This window comes from Protomyctophum bolini (genome assembly GCF_963924005.1).
Source record: "Protomyctophum bolini genome assembly, chromosome: 21".
In the NCBI taxonomy this organism is placed as follows: Eukaryota; Metazoa; Chordata; class Actinopteri; order Myctophiformes; family Myctophidae; genus Protomyctophum; species Protomyctophum bolini.
Window position 1 is genome coordinate 30681558 of NC_137882.1, and position 16154 is coordinate 30697711.

At 44.8% G+C, this 16154-nt stretch overlaps 2 protein-coding genes across 2 annotated transcripts; one reads left to right on the forward strand and one right to left on the reverse strand.

Annotated features, from left to right (window-relative positions):
* Window positions 1-753: 753 nt before the first annotated feature.
* On the reverse strand, window positions 754-5082 carry LOC308336630 (uncharacterized protein). Its single transcript, XM_080794075.1, has 5 exons — window positions 5034-5082; window positions 3690-4007; window positions 3005-3283; window positions 2293-2402; window positions 754-1233 (listed from the first exon to the last, which is right to left on the reverse strand). The coding sequence occupies exons 1-5, from the start codon at window positions 5077-5079 to the stop codon at window positions 853-855; spliced, it is 1134 nt and encodes a 377-aa protein (XP_080650201.1). The 5' UTR covers window positions 5080-5082; the 3' UTR covers window positions 754-852.
* Window positions 5083-7514: 2432 nt separating this feature from the next.
* Window positions 7515-13249, forward strand: LOC308336484 (caspase-7-like; the record flags this gene model as incomplete). Its single annotated transcript, XM_080793849.1, has 4 exons — window positions 7515-7752; window positions 10255-10418; window positions 11154-11292; window positions 12402-13249. 4 exons carry the CDS (start codon window positions 7515-7517, stop codon window positions 12677-12679), a joined length of 819 nt encoding a protein of 272 aa, XP_080649975.1. The 3' UTR covers window positions 12680-13249.
* Between the last annotated feature and the right edge of the window lie 2905 nt (window positions 13250-16154).

A 16154-nucleotide genomic window follows, 5' to 3' on the forward strand; every position in this document is an offset into this window, starting at 1 on the left:
GCAATGCATGCTGAAAATAGCAGATCTACAAGCTCACGTGTCGCAGCGTGACGCATTGTGATCATGTAGATCAGCTATTTTAAGCAAGTTGTAAAATCAGCCATTACCACGTCATCAAGGCCCGCAAAAATACATTTTAGTCGACTAAATCACCCGTAGATTTAGTCGACTAAAAATCGTATATTTAGTCGACTAAAACTAGACTTAACACTAAAACATTCCAGGTGACTAAAATGTGACTAAAACTAGATGAAAACTATTCAAAAGACTATGACTAAAACTACAATCAAAATTTGCTGCATGCCAAAAACAACACGGTACCCTATAGCCTCGGTATACCCAGGCTTTTATAATTTCGTTCGCGTTCGGCTCAAACATTGAAACCCTGCATGGAGGAACGAGAGACATGTTGTGTCGCTTTCTCGTTGTGTCGCTTTCATCTGCTGAGGGGCAGAGAGGGGGGCAGGGGTGGGGGCCCAGATCAGTGAACCAATATTCTCCAGCGGTTGCTCCTTGCGCGCCCACCCGCCCACCTAGACCAGAAAGCAGGCTGTCTAGACCAAGCTATACCCTATACCCCAAACCCTAACCTGACCGTCACAGGAAGCCACGGCCGGGTTATAGCTTTAACCTGACGCGGGTTAGTTAGTTGTAACCTGCCACGCATGTCGGGAGCCACGGGTGTGTTTGAACCGGCCAGCGGGTTAGTTGTAACCTGCCACGCATGTCGGGAGTCCACGGTGTTAATGTCGGATTAATGCCTGTCGGACTGTTAGTATGTGTATAACCAACGTATGCAACCCCCTGTATTCCAAGCTTCGCCAATCATATCAAATGGCATATTGTATATTCTCATTGTGGCCGTTCGCTAACAGAAGGTGTTCTGCTCTGCGGCCGTTCGCTGCCAGAAAGTGTTCTGCTCTGCGGCCGTTCGCTGACAGAAAGTGTTCTGCTCTGCGGCCGTTCGCTGACAGAAAGTGTTCTGCTCTGCGGCCGTTCGCTGACAGAAAGTGCTCTGATCTGCGGCCGAAGTTTTCTCACTTTGATCAGTGGCCGTTCGGTGACAGCAAAAGTTCTGATCAGTGGCCGTTGGGAGACAGTAAGTCTTCTGAGCAGTTCGCGTTCGTAGGCAGGGGTTTGCTTATATTTCATCCAACGATCCCAGCGGATCTTATTCTTGATCGCCTCTACCCACCGGGTCCTCTTCTCGACCACCTCCAAGTCCCTGGTTTCCTGTGTGGAGAAAGTAGAAACGCACGCATGCACGCACGCACACACACACACACAATATTGTCCATCAATATTGGCCAGCAACTCTACATCTGACCTCAAACCTCAAACCCTTATTAGATCTCCATATATAGTCAGAACCAGTTCTGACCTGTTATTAGTGCAGTTACGCCCCCGGGCAGCCGGCGATATAGCTATAGACTTCTCAACAGGCCCCGGAAATGAAGGCCCGGCCCTATGATCTGGACCCTCATCAAACCCATGCAGTACACTCAAGAGAATCCCCCCGCTGCCACCCTTAGATCTCCATATATGGAGCTGACCTGTTCTGACATTCCATACGTTGATCTGACCCCCTGTACACTCTAGACATGCTCCTTATTATGGCCAGTACATAATTCATTCCATGTTGATCTGACCCCCCCCCCATGCCAAAGCGCCAGCGCTCAGCCCAGCAGTCTGCCATCAACGAGGTGGGTGCGTGCACGCCCTCAGGCGTCTTACTGGTGTTATATAAAACATTTTGGGCGGAAACCCCTTTTGGTGTTTGAAAAAAAGCTATTGAAAAATAGCTATGAGCTTGTAGCTCTGCAAAGAAATCGTGAAATGTGGCGCAAATCTTTGAATATATATTCTTTCAGAGCGAACGCTTTTTAACTCAAATCTTTGCTTCTGGGGGGGGGGGGGGGTCCCTTGAACAACATATTTTTAGATGGGGGCCGGTGGCCAATTACATATAATCTTTGGGGTCCTTGACATGAAATATTGAGCATCGCCGTCAGGCCTATATCCCATTCTGACCTGAGATCAGATTCGTACGAGGTTTCCACTGGACACACACTGGTCTGATGAACCCATTCTGACCTGAGATCAGATTCTAAAAAAATGTCAGTCGCTCTTCGCTTTTTCAAAAATAGCAGACCTACAAGCTCGTATCGCGCCACTCGGTGGCGCGATATGAGCTTGTAGATCTGCTATTTTTCAATAGGTAAAGCATAACATGATGCTATCACCAAAATGGGTGCCCGGTCAGAATGGGATATACATAAATGGGATAATTACCTTCCAATAGACGTAAATGCAGCCCAGAATAATCAGCACCAGCACGACGGTGCTGGCTCTGAGGATGTTCATGATCTCTGTGAGACGAGAGGGCGACATCTGGCTGAAATCTGGCAGATGGACAATAAAATATAAACATGTTGGATTAAAGCCATCACTATAAGGAGAGGCCGTGGAGATGAAATCTGTCAGATGACAATGACATACATTATCTATCTATAGAAGAAAAGCGGAGATCCGGGGCACACTTAATAAAATATAGTTAAATATGGAGTGCCACGATTTCTTTCCACCCTAAAACATGATCATCAGGTATTATTATAATTATAAGGAGGAAGAACTTTTTCCAAAAAGTGTACAGTATTTTGTTAAAATCATGCTTTTAGGTGGACACGCCCACACCAGTTCATTAAGTATGCCTGGTTTGCCTGGTGGGTGGTGATGGGTGATGAATCTGATCCACCTGAACTGAAGCCACAACCACAGCTGTAGTTGTATGATAAAGGGGGAGGGGTTAGGGGAGGGGCTGATAGTGTGATGTCACTATTTTACTGTTTATTTCATTGGCCCGTTTGACTGTCAAGGGGTTCAGCCTCCAGGAAGAAACCCTAAATACAAAGTTAATACACCATCGCACATAAAAAACGACTCCAGGGTGTCTAATGAAGTACTGTCACCTCATACACACATGAAAAACTGCAAAATTACATACCCGGCCAGATTGACCAGATGATTGTCTGTGTGTCGGCGAAAGACGTCCCGCACTGTGAAGCCGCGGAGCCGATGCAGGGAGACGTGATGTGATGGTGATACGTGGCCGTCTTCTCCAGCGAGACCTCGGGTTTACAGACCAGCTGTCTGTACGCCACCGCTGATGAACCCTGGTCCGTTAGGTAACAGCACACTGGTCTCCACTCTGCCCGGTGTTTCGCCTCCAGTCTACAGGCGCAGCCGGGACTGGTTCCTCCCACCGACATGACACCATCAGGGCCTGTACAGGGACGATGGAATGAGCATTTGGTTATAATATAATAATCCAAACCTTACGTTTTAAATCTATTATCCCACGAGTTCTGTGAGACATTTCTCTCACCCTTATTGTCTATTACTTAATCATGGGCGCTACACTGCCTCTGCCAACCTGGGGAGAGCAACGGACTGGCCTCATGCTTCCTTCAATGCATGAGGAGTGAAGCAGGCCGCTTCTTATCACCTGACAGGGGGGAGTTTCCCCAGCAGGACATGGAAGCGTCCCTGTGTCCCCTACCCTAGGGGACACAGGGAGAACTCGACATGCACAGAAAGGCCCTTTCACCATCCCCACCTAAGGAATGGGCACTGATGACATGGTATAGGACGAGAGAATAATAGTCCAAACGTAAGGTCTAGTGCTTTACCTGCAGCGCGGGTGACTCCGACGGTCTTGTGGGGAGAGCAGGAGTTTGTCGACGATCCCGAGATCCCACAGTCCAGCAGACCGAACTCCGGGACCATGAAGGAGGGCTCTTTATAATTGGTCCACGTCGGAGCCTCCTCCTCCGCCTCGCCATAGAGCGCCCCCCGGAGGAGAGACAGAGTTTCACACCCGAGCTCCCTGCGGACCACCGCCGCTGAAGTGGGGCGATGGTCAAAGTCACGGCGCTGTACGGAGACCAGCGGCCGGTCAGACTGCACCTCCGCTCTGCCTGAACACACACTGCTGTTCATCAGAGAGTCTGGAGAGAGAGAGAGAGAGAGAGAGAAATCAATCCAAGGGTCATGCAGATGTTCTGGAGGTGAAATGCTCTGTTTCCAAATTAAAGTGTCAGTGACTTCATATCACACACACGCACGCGCACGCACACACACACACACACACACACACACACACACACACACACATGCACGCACGCTCGCATACGCAGCCCTGCCTCAGCAGTGTTGAAGCCTGTAGGTGTTTTGCCATAAACCACGAAAGCATCTGTGTGCTAAAATTTACTTTTATTCAAAAGACTATATGAATAAAAGTCATACGCACGCACACACACACACACACACACACACACACACACACACACACACACACACACACACACACACACACACACACTATTATACCTTAGGTGGTTATAAAGACACATAAGTACTGTAATTTCTGTGTTATATTGCATCATAACCAATGTGTTTAAAAAATGGAATTATGTCTTATAAACATCAATGATATGCTATAGCATATTATACAAAGTTGTGTCACTTTACTGAAAGGTCACAAAGTCATGCTATAGGGTATTATACAATGATACAACTGCTAATAACCATTAAATAATGTTGTCACTTTACTTAAAGGCCTCAAAGTCCTGCTATATCATATTATTGATGCTTTATAAGACATTATTCCATTTAACCCATTTTGGGCGGGAACCCCTTTTGGTGTTAGCATTATGTTATGCTTTAGCTATTGGAAAATACGAGCTTGTATGGGTCTGCTATTTTTGAAGAATCGTGAAAAGTGACATGAAAGTTTGAGAACGACTGACATAGAAAAACATAGCTTTTTCAAGAAAACATCATTTAGAAGACATACACATTGGGTTATAATGCATTATGACACAGACATTTCAGCACTTCTCTATGTGTGCCTTTATTTATAACCACCTAAAAGAATCAGCCTCAGGGCTAAACGGGTGAAGTAAATGTTATAGTTAATCTTAGTTACTTCCATCACAGATTAAAACAGAGTCCCTGCTGTATATTCACTGTACCTGAGCTCCAGACCAAAGGCAACAGCACGATCCATACAGTGTTCATGTCCGACACCATCAGACGACAATGCTGTTTGTTGACCGGAGAGAGGAGAAACTGCAGTCTGCACGGACAGGAACAAACATTTCCTCTTTTAAATGAGAAAGCTCTCTATATACTTTTTGACAGTTTATACTTGTTGTTCTTTGTGGTTACGTGTGTAGTTCCTGTGCCGAAACAGGGCATCTTATTTACAGGAAGTCGCATGACATGACATGCTGCAAAAAGTGTGTGTGTGTGTGTGTGTGTGTGCGTGCGTGCGTGCGTGCGTGTGTGTGTGTGTGTGTGTGTGTGTGTGTGTGTGTGTGTGTGTGTGTGTGTGTGTGTGTGTGCGTGCGTGTGTGTGTGTGTGTGTGTGTGTGTGAGTGTGTGTGTGTGTGTGAGTGCATGAGTGTGTGTTCACCTCCAGAAGACCTGCATTACCCTTGCATTGATGTATCTCTCTCTCTCTATCTCTCTCTCTCTCCCTCTCTCTCTCTCTCTCTCTCTCTCTCTCTCCTCTCTCTCTCTCTCTCTCTCTCTCTCCCTCTCTCTCTCTCTCTCTCTCTGTCTCTCTGTCACTTCCTCACCCCCCCCCCCCCCCTGCCCCTCACCTCTCTATAGTTTCCTCTTTCTGCCGTTGTTCCTTAATCCTTCCAGAGGTGTATATATACTGTACATTTCACAAAGAAAGCCCAGATACCATATACAGTATTAGCCCCATTTCTGAAATAAAGAAATACTGGATGTATACAAGCTCTCAAGGCATCGCTTGGCGGTGGAGCCAGCATAGTGCCGGAAAGGCCCCTGCACCGTATAGTGCATATATAGGAGGAGTTTGGGGGGACACTTTGTTACTTTCATTTTCTCACCAAGCACAAACAGAGACATTAAAAAGAGCAGCAGCGGTGTGAGGCAGCACAATTCATCTTGGCTTTCATCTCTGGCAGGATTCTGTGAGGGCGGCTGCCCTCTATAGAAGTGTGTGTGTGTGTGTGTGTGTGTGTGTGTGTGTGTGTGTGTGTGTGTGTGTGTGTGTGTGTGTGTGTGTGTGTGTGTGTGTGTGTGTGCGTGTGCGTGTGCGTGTGCGCGTGCGTGTATGCTGTGCATGGCTTAACCCTAGCTAGAACACTAAACACGGGTGATTTTCACCTGGACAATTATATTCTTGCAATTTTCATAATGTTGCTGATGTCTGAGGCTGGGTGGGTCTTTGTTGCTGATGTCTGAGGTGGGTGGGTCTTTCAGTATACCTTCATGATGCTCAGTGACATCATAGAAGGTACCGGTAGGTTGGTTTCCCTGGCCACATCCTGTTTGTTTTTTACTTAATTCGACCACATGACTTCTCGGTCATTCGTTGTGTGTGCTTCAATCGTCACTATAGGAAACACTTTATGACATGCCCAAGTTAGGGAGGGCAGGATGAGCGTGTCTGAACTGAAAGTAAAACAATACTAAAGCTATATACTTTTATGGGAGTTGGTTATGTAAGCTGCAGGTCTCTACTCCACTACCTCCAGCTAGACAAACAGCACGTCCTGTCACATGGGTCACACCCTTTGTATGCTCAGTATGACATAATCACACGCTTTATGCCTGCAATAGGCCAATCTGCACGCTTGTATATCAGTTTTTTTTTTTCTCTCTCTTTTTTTGCCGTTTGAATTGGAATCCTGAAAATGTACATTTTGATTTCAAATGCCTTTCCAAATGCCTTTAATTATAGTTATGTTAACTTTATGAAATAAAATACAAATATATTGGACATAACCAACATACTTACATAATAGTATAGTTTGCCTCGATGTCCTGCATTTGGGTTCTCACCACACTACACCGCCAGATCGTGGCACTCTCCATCATTTAGCTGCTGGGGACCACTTAGAACCCCCTCAAGGACCACTGGTGGTCCGCAGACCACTGGTGGAGAACCACTGCTCTATATAGGCCCTAGAGGAGAGGAAATAATGTGTGCATGGCTGGTTGTTCCACTCCCAGTTCCATGAAACATAAAAGGCATTGTAAAAGAAAAAAAGAAAAGAAAGAAAAAGCCCAGACAGTGGGAAGACCAGAGTTGTGTAACAACCATGATTTATATCCTCAGGGCTCATGACGAAGTCACGTGTGTTCTCGTAACACACACACACGCACGCACGCACGCACACACGCACGGCCATACAGGTGTGGAAATGGGCGTGTCTGACACACGCAGGTAGGCTACACAGGAGAGCTGGAATGTTCACACTGTCACACTTATAGCCCTGGACATATTAACACACTGAGCTGTATAGACTCGTTCACTGCACGCCTGGTGACATGTGTATTCGTCAGAAAACAGCCTAATACCTTCTAATTCTTTCTGTCTTTCTGCTATTTGGTCTGTCAAGTCCTACATCCAGCTAGGGAAAGTACAACAGAAGAACGACTCACCGTCTCATTTAACCTTTAACCTCTGGGTCATGCCGGTCATCTCCTCCTCACCCTGGGATGGTAACAGCAGCGCCGGCGTGGAGCGCAGCTGCGACCGAGCGGTCCTGGTGTCCGTGTCCCGGTTCGATCCCGGCGTGAAGCTGGGCCGGCGGCCCGGGGCGGCCCGCGACACCAAGAGACTCCACCGCGCGCTCAGCAGGATGGGCTTCAGGGTGGAGATCCACGACGACCCGAGCGCAGACGAGATCTACTCGCTGTTTGACAAAGGTACATACCGGGATTATGCCTTTCAGGATATGTTTTTAAATACATTTTTTGTAGTTTCATAGCATCTATGTATAGTGAATGCACGGCACAAAATACATTTCTAAAAGGAAAAGTACTTTGACGTTTGAAGTTGAAGTGATACTGCATTGTTGATTTGGTTGACTAGCTAAAAAAATATGATGAAAATGTTGTCGGACTACCTTTTTTTCTCACTGACCAAAAACATTTGTGACGCTCTGCAACCAAGCATGCAATCAATTCTAAAATCAGCCCTTCTGACGGCGCCATCGCGGCCTGCCAAAATACATTTTCAGTCGACTAAATAAACTGTACATTTTGCCGACTAAAGTCTTATAGTTGACACTAAAACATTTCAGATGACAAACATGCCTAAAAACTAAATGGAAATCACTTTAGTGTCTAGTGCTCATTTTGAAGGTGATTATCTCTGAAGCTTTCAGAAGGTTCCCCTTCCATGACCATCATCATCCATCATCATTCAGATTGGAATCTGATTTGTTTACATGTGACATGTCAGACTCATTTATTTTAAACCAATCGGATTTTTCAATCGGGATGTGCAGGCACAGATCTGAATCAGGCTAGATTTGCCTACCAGTGTAAACGGGGCCAAAGAAGTGGCAGCTTTAAAGCCATTATCGTGGGATTTAATAGTTCTGATCTTTTCTGCCTTTCGTTTTTCCTACTGGAATAGGGGAGGCAGGTTATGCAACTGTTTCATAGATCAGACCTCAGAGAACACATTCTTATCTCAGAGTACACTTACAGTGGACTCTTAATGCTGATTAATCATTTATACAGATAAAAACCCAATAAAACAGATATGTTATCGTGCCCGAGACATTATGAGACATTATATGCGAAAATAGGACGAGAGGAAAATAAGCATTTCTGTCCCAACTTGATAGACTCTGCCTGTGTCTTGTCGGGTTGATTTCGTAGACTATATGACAAAAATGATTTGCCGACTACTACCTTTATTTCACTGATGGAAACTAAATCCGGCATTACACAACACCGTCAAGGCCTGCCAAAGTTAAACTACACTAACACTAAAACATTTCAAGTGACTAAAATATGACTAAACTAAAAGGCATTTTATGCAAAAGACTACCGTATGAATAGAACTAAATCAAAATTAGCAATATAGTCAACAATTATTGGTGACTCTGTGTGTGTGTGTGTGTGTGTGTGTGTGTGTGTGTGTGTGTGTGTGTGTGTGTGTGTGTGTGTGCGTGCGTGCGTGCATGCATGCGTGCGTGATTGCGTGTGTGTGTGTGTGTGTGTGTGTGTGTGCACTGCAGTGTGTGTGAGAGGGTGTGGGGGGCAGTCACATGCTTGTTTGCCTTATACATTGCTGAATGGTGACTAATAAACAAACATAATTATCTCATTGTTTGGTTATAATTCAACCACATGACTCAGTGTCAGTTCATGTGCTTTGCGTGCAGTGCTTGGTCAACAAAAAATCGTAATATTTTAGTACACTAAGGGCTGTATTTTGCGTGTCTTATAAGTACCAGGTCTTATTCCCTAACTTGAGTAAACTAAAGACCTGGAGGCGTGATCAATGCTCTTTGGCCACTCAGAATAGCCAAATGGCATTGATCACGCCTCCAGGTCTTTAGTTTACTCAAGTTAGGGAATAAGCCCTTATAAACAGCCCTTATAAATCTACAGTTGATTTGACTTACTTGACTTAATCCTCTTTACCCCGTCGAGGGGCATATGGGCGTCCACCAGAGCTCTCCATCTCACTCTCTTCTGGGCCTGCGCTTTTGCTTCCTGCCAGCTCATTCCAATGTCCTTTAGGTCCTGGAGAGTGGAAAGGAGAGGAGGGCATTTGCATTTCTTCCACCATAGTAAATGCGGCATTCGTGGTCTGGAGCTTAGAGTATATATATTAATAGTGACGGCACCAGATTTCTCCTCCCATCCACTTGCATTCATTTGCTCAAAAGCGCATGAGGCGATTTCACTCCTCCTTCCGGGTATAGGAACAGAGTGCATTCTGGGATGGATTGGACCCAAACACATGAACGTGCTGCCGTTGACTATATCATTGCGCCGTTTGTGCGTTCACGTATGAAACATTCGTTGTATCACGGACCCAATGACATGAACGTGTGCCAATGATAGTCGGACCAGCGCTGGCGCGAGCTGCAATGACAAATTCAGCCACTATGTCCATTTCGCCTCAGGGTTTCCTCCGGGTGTCGACGGTCTCTATGAATATACACTCTAAGGTCTGGAGAGGGCAGTTGTTTTACAGACGGCTAAAAGGGCAGGGGCTGATAAGCCCCCTTTGATGTCTACGTGTGCACGTCTCTGCTTTGCGTGTTCTTCACGGTCCCAGCCCGTCACTAACGTGTGCTTTGCGTGTTCTTCACGGTCCCAGCCCGTCACTAACGTGTGCTTTGCGTGTTCTTCACGGTCCCAGCCCGTCACTAACGTGTGCTTTGCGTGTTCTCGGTCCCGCAGTGAGCCGCCAGCCGGTGAAGGAGTGCGTGTTGGTGGTGCTGTCGTCACACGGAGAGGAGGGCTGCGTGTTCGGAGCCGACGGTAAAGCGGTCCGTCTGTCTCACGTCTTCGGCTGTTTCGACAACGTCAGCATGGAGGGAAAGACCAAACTGTTCTTCATACAGGTGAGGATTTACACACTTAAGACTAAAGCAGGCACGCAACGGCGCCCTTCCAAATATATTGCTTCTGCTTGCAATTAAGGCATTTTCATACGTTTTACGTGATAAGTTGACCAGGTGGTTCGTAAAAACAGAGAGATGTGTTTGGGTGAGTCTCTTATCACCGTGGCTCAGTGACGTCATGTTGTCTGTGTGTACTGTAGATTGTAGATAGTCCCGCCCCCTGCAAGGACCCAGGAAATAATGTCCTGTTCATTTAAGCCTTTTAAGCCTCGTACAGAGCCAACTCGAATTGTGACAAATGACAACAAACACCATTTTTGGGCTGAATAAATAATTAGAAATAACAAATACAACACTTTTTTGTTGTTTTTCTTCTTCGTAATTATTCGTTCGGCCCAAAATATTGTGCTTGTTGTCGTGATTTGTCACAACACGAGTTGGCTTTGTCGTAAACAACTTTAAATAATTACTTTTTGAAAAGCCTATGGGGAAAATGAACGGGGAATTCACTTCTGGGTCTCTTGTCGTCATGACATGGGGCGGGACTGCGACACTCTGTTCAACCAAGTTCAAATCAGACATTACGGCCATCAAGGCCTGCCAAAATAAGATGTAATCGAATAAATCAACTGTAGATTTAGTCGACTATATTCTTATGGCATTTAGTCGACCAAGACTATAGACTAAAACTAAAGCTTTTTTCAGATGACTAAAATATGACTATACCTTCCTCAGGCGTGTCGGGGAGCAGAACTTGACGACGGCGTGGAAGTGGACTCGGCAGGAACAGGAAGTGATGTCATCACGGAGGACAGCATCTCCCAGTATCTGTCCGTTCCCGTGGATACAGCCGTGATTTATGCAACAACGCCAGGTTGGTGGAAAGTAGCAAAGTACTTTTTACTCAACTACTGTATACTAATAAGTCTTTTTTTACTTTACTGGAGTATTTCTGTATAGCCTATACTTTTATTTTTACTCCACTACATTATATTTGACAACTTTAGTTAGTTACTTTGTATATTTTGATTATTATTATTATTACGGGCAACAGAGTCTCATGTACACCTGATAGGCTCAGAGACAGGTGCGTAGTCAGGGCTCAAAGTATTAAAAAAATCACACCCGTGTGAACTGAGTGTTGCAATCCCCCCCCCCCCCCCCCCCACCTCTCTCTCTCTCTCATTAGCAGGCAGCAGGCACATATCTCTCTCTCTGTTTCTGGCGCCCCCTACTGATACTAATAAGTCACATTACTCGTGCTCATGACAGACACATACTTGATACATAGATACGCACTGACATTGCTGGTTGTAGGAGTGGTTGCACCACTCAAAAATGCAGTTCTTCAGGCATCCATGCATGCCTGAAGAAATTTGACCAAAACGTTGCCTATAATAAAAGTGCAGGCGTGGGTCTTTTTAATTATTATAGTATTATTACAAAACATTACATTAACCACTTCAGCCCGATAGAATAAACATTTTGGCCAGATCAACAAGCTATGTGAACTTGTAGATCTGCTATTTTCGAACGATTTTTTGGATTAGGCTATACACATTTGAAAACGTGTGAAACATTCTGCATAATGAATGCTTTCTACTTTTGGTACTTTTTACACTGATACTTTTGTTGGGTACGTTACTCTTTTCACAGTATAATTTTTACATTGCAGTATTGATATACTTTCCGAAGCCCAAACCACACCAATGATTCACCACAGTTCTCCTGCCCGCCGAATACATGAACTACGCGACAGCGTAGTTCATGTAGTTCCCCAGAACATGTACTCAAAGTCATGCATCCAACAGGCTTTGAACTGAGCAGATTGGACTTTCCGTTCCAGAGATAATGGCCAAAACATCTTGAAAATGGCCACTATCTTTTTTCTTTAATAGCACGGGCTAGGAAGGCCGGACGGCGACAAACTACATACCTGAGTAAAGTTCAGTTTGCCAACAGTGTCATCTCTCCTCCTGTCAGGTTACGGAGCGTTCATGCACCCCCTAGGAGCCGTCTTCCTCCAGACTCTGTGCGACATCGTGGAGGACGAGGCGTGCCGCGCTCTGGAGCTGACGCGCCTCCTGACGCGCCTCGCCCACCGCGTGGCGTACACCTTCCAGGCCAAAGGTCGCGGCGCGCTGCACGGCAAGAAGGAGATGCCCTGCTTTTTGACGCGGATGACTCGAGAAGTCTTCCCCTTCTCATCGCAGCCTGGGAAGGAGAGTGGCGCCCGCGGGAACTCTGCTGTGTCTCTGTAACCTATAGCATTTGATGGTGATGTACTTCATACATGGGCAACATGGGCAACCAGGGGCCACAGTCGGCCCTAACATTCACTGCCTGCGGCCTGCAGGTTAATATCTGAATTCTGATATATTATTGATGTCAGTTGTTACAATTCCAAACATGCAGACATGACCCGCTTTAATATTTGTCTTTTTCATGTCCAATGTATTTGCATTCATAAAGTATAACTAAATGCATTAGAAAATGTATAATATTTTTCTAATTCAAAAATTGCAATAAATAATAATGATTCAGTATTTCAATTCAATAGCAATTTCAAAAGCATAAATAGTCTACAAGCTTAAAACACGTCACACTGCAACACGTTTTGAGCTTATGGATCGGCTATTTTTGCTACGACAGTATATATGCCATGTGGCCCTCTGGAGTGAGTGTGGAACTGTAGTGGCCCTGTGGAGTGAATGTGGAGCTATAGTGGCCCTGTGGAGTGAATGTGGAGCTATAGTGGCCCTCTGGAGTGAGTGTGGAACTATAGTGGCTCTCTGGAGTGAGTGTGGAACTATAGTGGCCCTGTGGAGTGAATGTGGAGCTATAGTGGCCCTGTGGAGTGAATGTGGAGCTATAGTGGCCCTCTGGAGTGAGTGTGGAACTATAGTGGCCCTGTGGAGTGAATGTGGAGCTATAGTGGCCCTGTGGAGTGAATGTGGAGCTATAGTGGCCCTGTGGAGTGAATGTGGAGCTATAGTGGCCCTCTGGAGTGAGTGTGGAACTATAGTGGCCCTCTGGAGTGAATGTGGAACTATAGTGGCTCTCTGGAATAAGTGTGGAACTATAGTGGCTCTTTGGAGTGAGTGTGGAACTATAGTGGCTCTCTGGAGTGAGTGTGGAACTATAGTGGCCCTCTGGAGTGAGTGTGGAACTATAGTGGCCCTCTGGAGTGAGTGTGGAACTATAGTGGCCCTCTGGAGTGAGTGTGGAACTATAGTGGCTCTCTGGAGTGAGTGTGGAACTATAGTGGCCCTCTGGAGTGAGTGTGGAACTATAGTGGCCCTCTGGAGTGAGTGTGGAACTATAGTGGCCCTCTGGAGTGAGTGTGGAACTATAGTGGCCCTCTGGAGTGAGTGTGGAACTATAGTGGCCCTCTGGAGTGAGTGTGGAAATTTGGCCCACCCCTGATATAGATACCGTAGATAGATGTGCTTTGATGATTCCACATATAATCAAAGCAGTCTGAGACACCCCTGGACTTGCGTGAAAGCACAATAGAGTGCCACGTATGCAGCAACCCTTTAATAAACCCTGCTGTAAAAAGATAGTTTTAAAAAAGTCAAGATAAAGGCAGGGTTCACACAGACTATAATAAAAACATACTTAGTTATCTTTGGCACTTTAGACTGGTTTACAGTATAGGCTACTAGAGCACCAACCATAATCGCTCTGGATGATACATCGGACATGATTTGACTTTTGGCATTCATGCAGCCGGTCTGTCTTGATTTTGAGCACTTTCCATCTTGTGTCTATATTTTGGGTCATTATAGGCAAACATTTAAAAAGAAAAAAAAAGCTCAGTTCATGTTTTTTGTTCAATGTACTTCAAGTTAAATGTGTTTTTAATGTATTTATTCATGTTTGTTTTTATTTATTTGGTTTCCTTCTCTAAGTTAAATGTTCTCGTTTAGAGACTTTACATCTTGTAATTGATTTCAAGATTTCACACTTTTGGACATAACATTATTGGTTGTATCTCGGAAGGACTGACGCCAATTGTTTTTACACTTCCACTAAATCATAGCTAAATACAATTTTGATACTGTGGGTGTATCAATTCACCAACATTCATAAAGAATTAGGCTAAATTAAGGCGTTTAATAAGTCATGCGTGTTTTGTCTGACTGAACAAGTCTCAATGCATTCGCCTTACCACAGATTTTCTTTCATTGTGCCGTTTTAATTTGAATGTATTTATTTAAGAGGAACTGGTATTATTGCGCTAAATTTCACATTGTATTTTATGCCTTGTTTTATAGCATACGGCTTGTACTGTTCAACACTTGATAGAAACCTTTTTGGAAACATTTATTTTGTATTGATAATATTTATTATCAGCACTTTGCAAGAGTTTCACAATAAACCCTTTGTTGTAGTGTACGGTATCCTGTTTTATTTTCCTTTTCACGTGCCTGTACTTATCTGTACTTATCTTATCAAAAGATAAGAGCTTATAGTCCACTTGCCAGAATGTGAACCCAGGCATGTTGAGTACACCAACGTTTTATGTTAGAAATGTGGGTCCCCAGCATGTAGAAACTGCTGGATGCTAACTTGTTGAGCAATTTTCATAATTGGCATATGTGACCATACCATTAACAACCTAAGGAAAAAAACATCTACATTTCATCATGCTTAAAGTATCATGTGATATGTCAAACTAGGGGGTTTGCATGATGTTGAATCCATTCCAAGCATTAGTTTTGCACAAAAACACTCCTTGGGCTAAAACGGCCATAGCCGTCATCACAAATGTGATGTCAGCACATTTGGGCAAGTGGCTATGGCCGTTTTTAGCCCAATGAGCGAATTGCATTTTAACATTAAAGCCACTGAACATTGCATCACATTAGAGCTATGCAACATTGAATTCTAGTTTACTTTAATGCCATGCACACGAGGATTTCAGTTCAACATTCAGTTTGCACATTTGAGCAATATGTAAGCAAAACATTTACATTGATATTGAACTTGGATCAGCAGACACAAATTCACAAGTATTTGAGCCTATGCCAGACTATTATCAAAAGGTGGAGGCTGGGGTGGTGGAGGCAAGCTTGCGCATAGCAGCAGCGGTGTCTATGAAGCAATGTAGTGAGGCCGAGAGCCATATTTAACCCTGTTAAGAGCGTGAGCTCTGATTGGAATATGGATGTGTAACGTAACAGTCAATGAGGAATAGCTAGGAAGGCTGATAATTACAATCAGCTGACTGACAGCTGATTACAGCTAAGGCATTCAGACTAACGTGCCCCTATATGAACTATTGCAGGCTTCATTTTGACCCAAGCATTTGCCCCTAACTGCAATTAAAGGGTTCCCACCCCCCTTTTATGAGTCCTCATGTGTATTTCTAGATGACCATTTAGACTAAAGCCTTAAACTTTGCAAGTAAAGGGCTTTTCCCCTGTATGCGTCCTTATGTGTGATTTTAGATGAGCACTCCTAGCAAAGCCTTTACCACACACGTTACAAGTAAAGGGCTTTTCCCCTGTATGCGTCCTTATGTGTGATTTTAGATGAGCACTCCTAGCAAAGCCTTTACCACACACGTTACAAGTAAATGGCTTATCCACTGTATGAGTCCACATGTGTCTTTTTAGTTCACAACTATCATTACAGCCTCTACCACACACGTTACAAGTAAAGGGCTTTTCCCCTGTGTGAGTCCTCATGTGTCTTTTTAGATTACCACTATGAGTACAGCCTTTACCA

Excerpts from the sequence above, each read along its gene's own strand:
- LOC308336630 (XM_080794075.1), bottom strand. The coding sequence starts at position 5,079 with ATGAACACTGTATGGATCGTGCTGTTGCCTTTGGTCTGGAGCTCAG. Across the intron at positions 3,284-3,689 it reads CGGAGTCACCCGCGCTGCAG|GCCCTGATGGTGTCATGTCG; the intron begins GTAAAGCACTAG and ends GTCCCTGTACAG. Across the intron at positions 1,234-2,292 it reads GCATTTACGTCTATTGGAAG|GAAACCAGGGACTTGGAGGT; the intron begins GTAATTATCCCA and ends TTCTCCACACAG.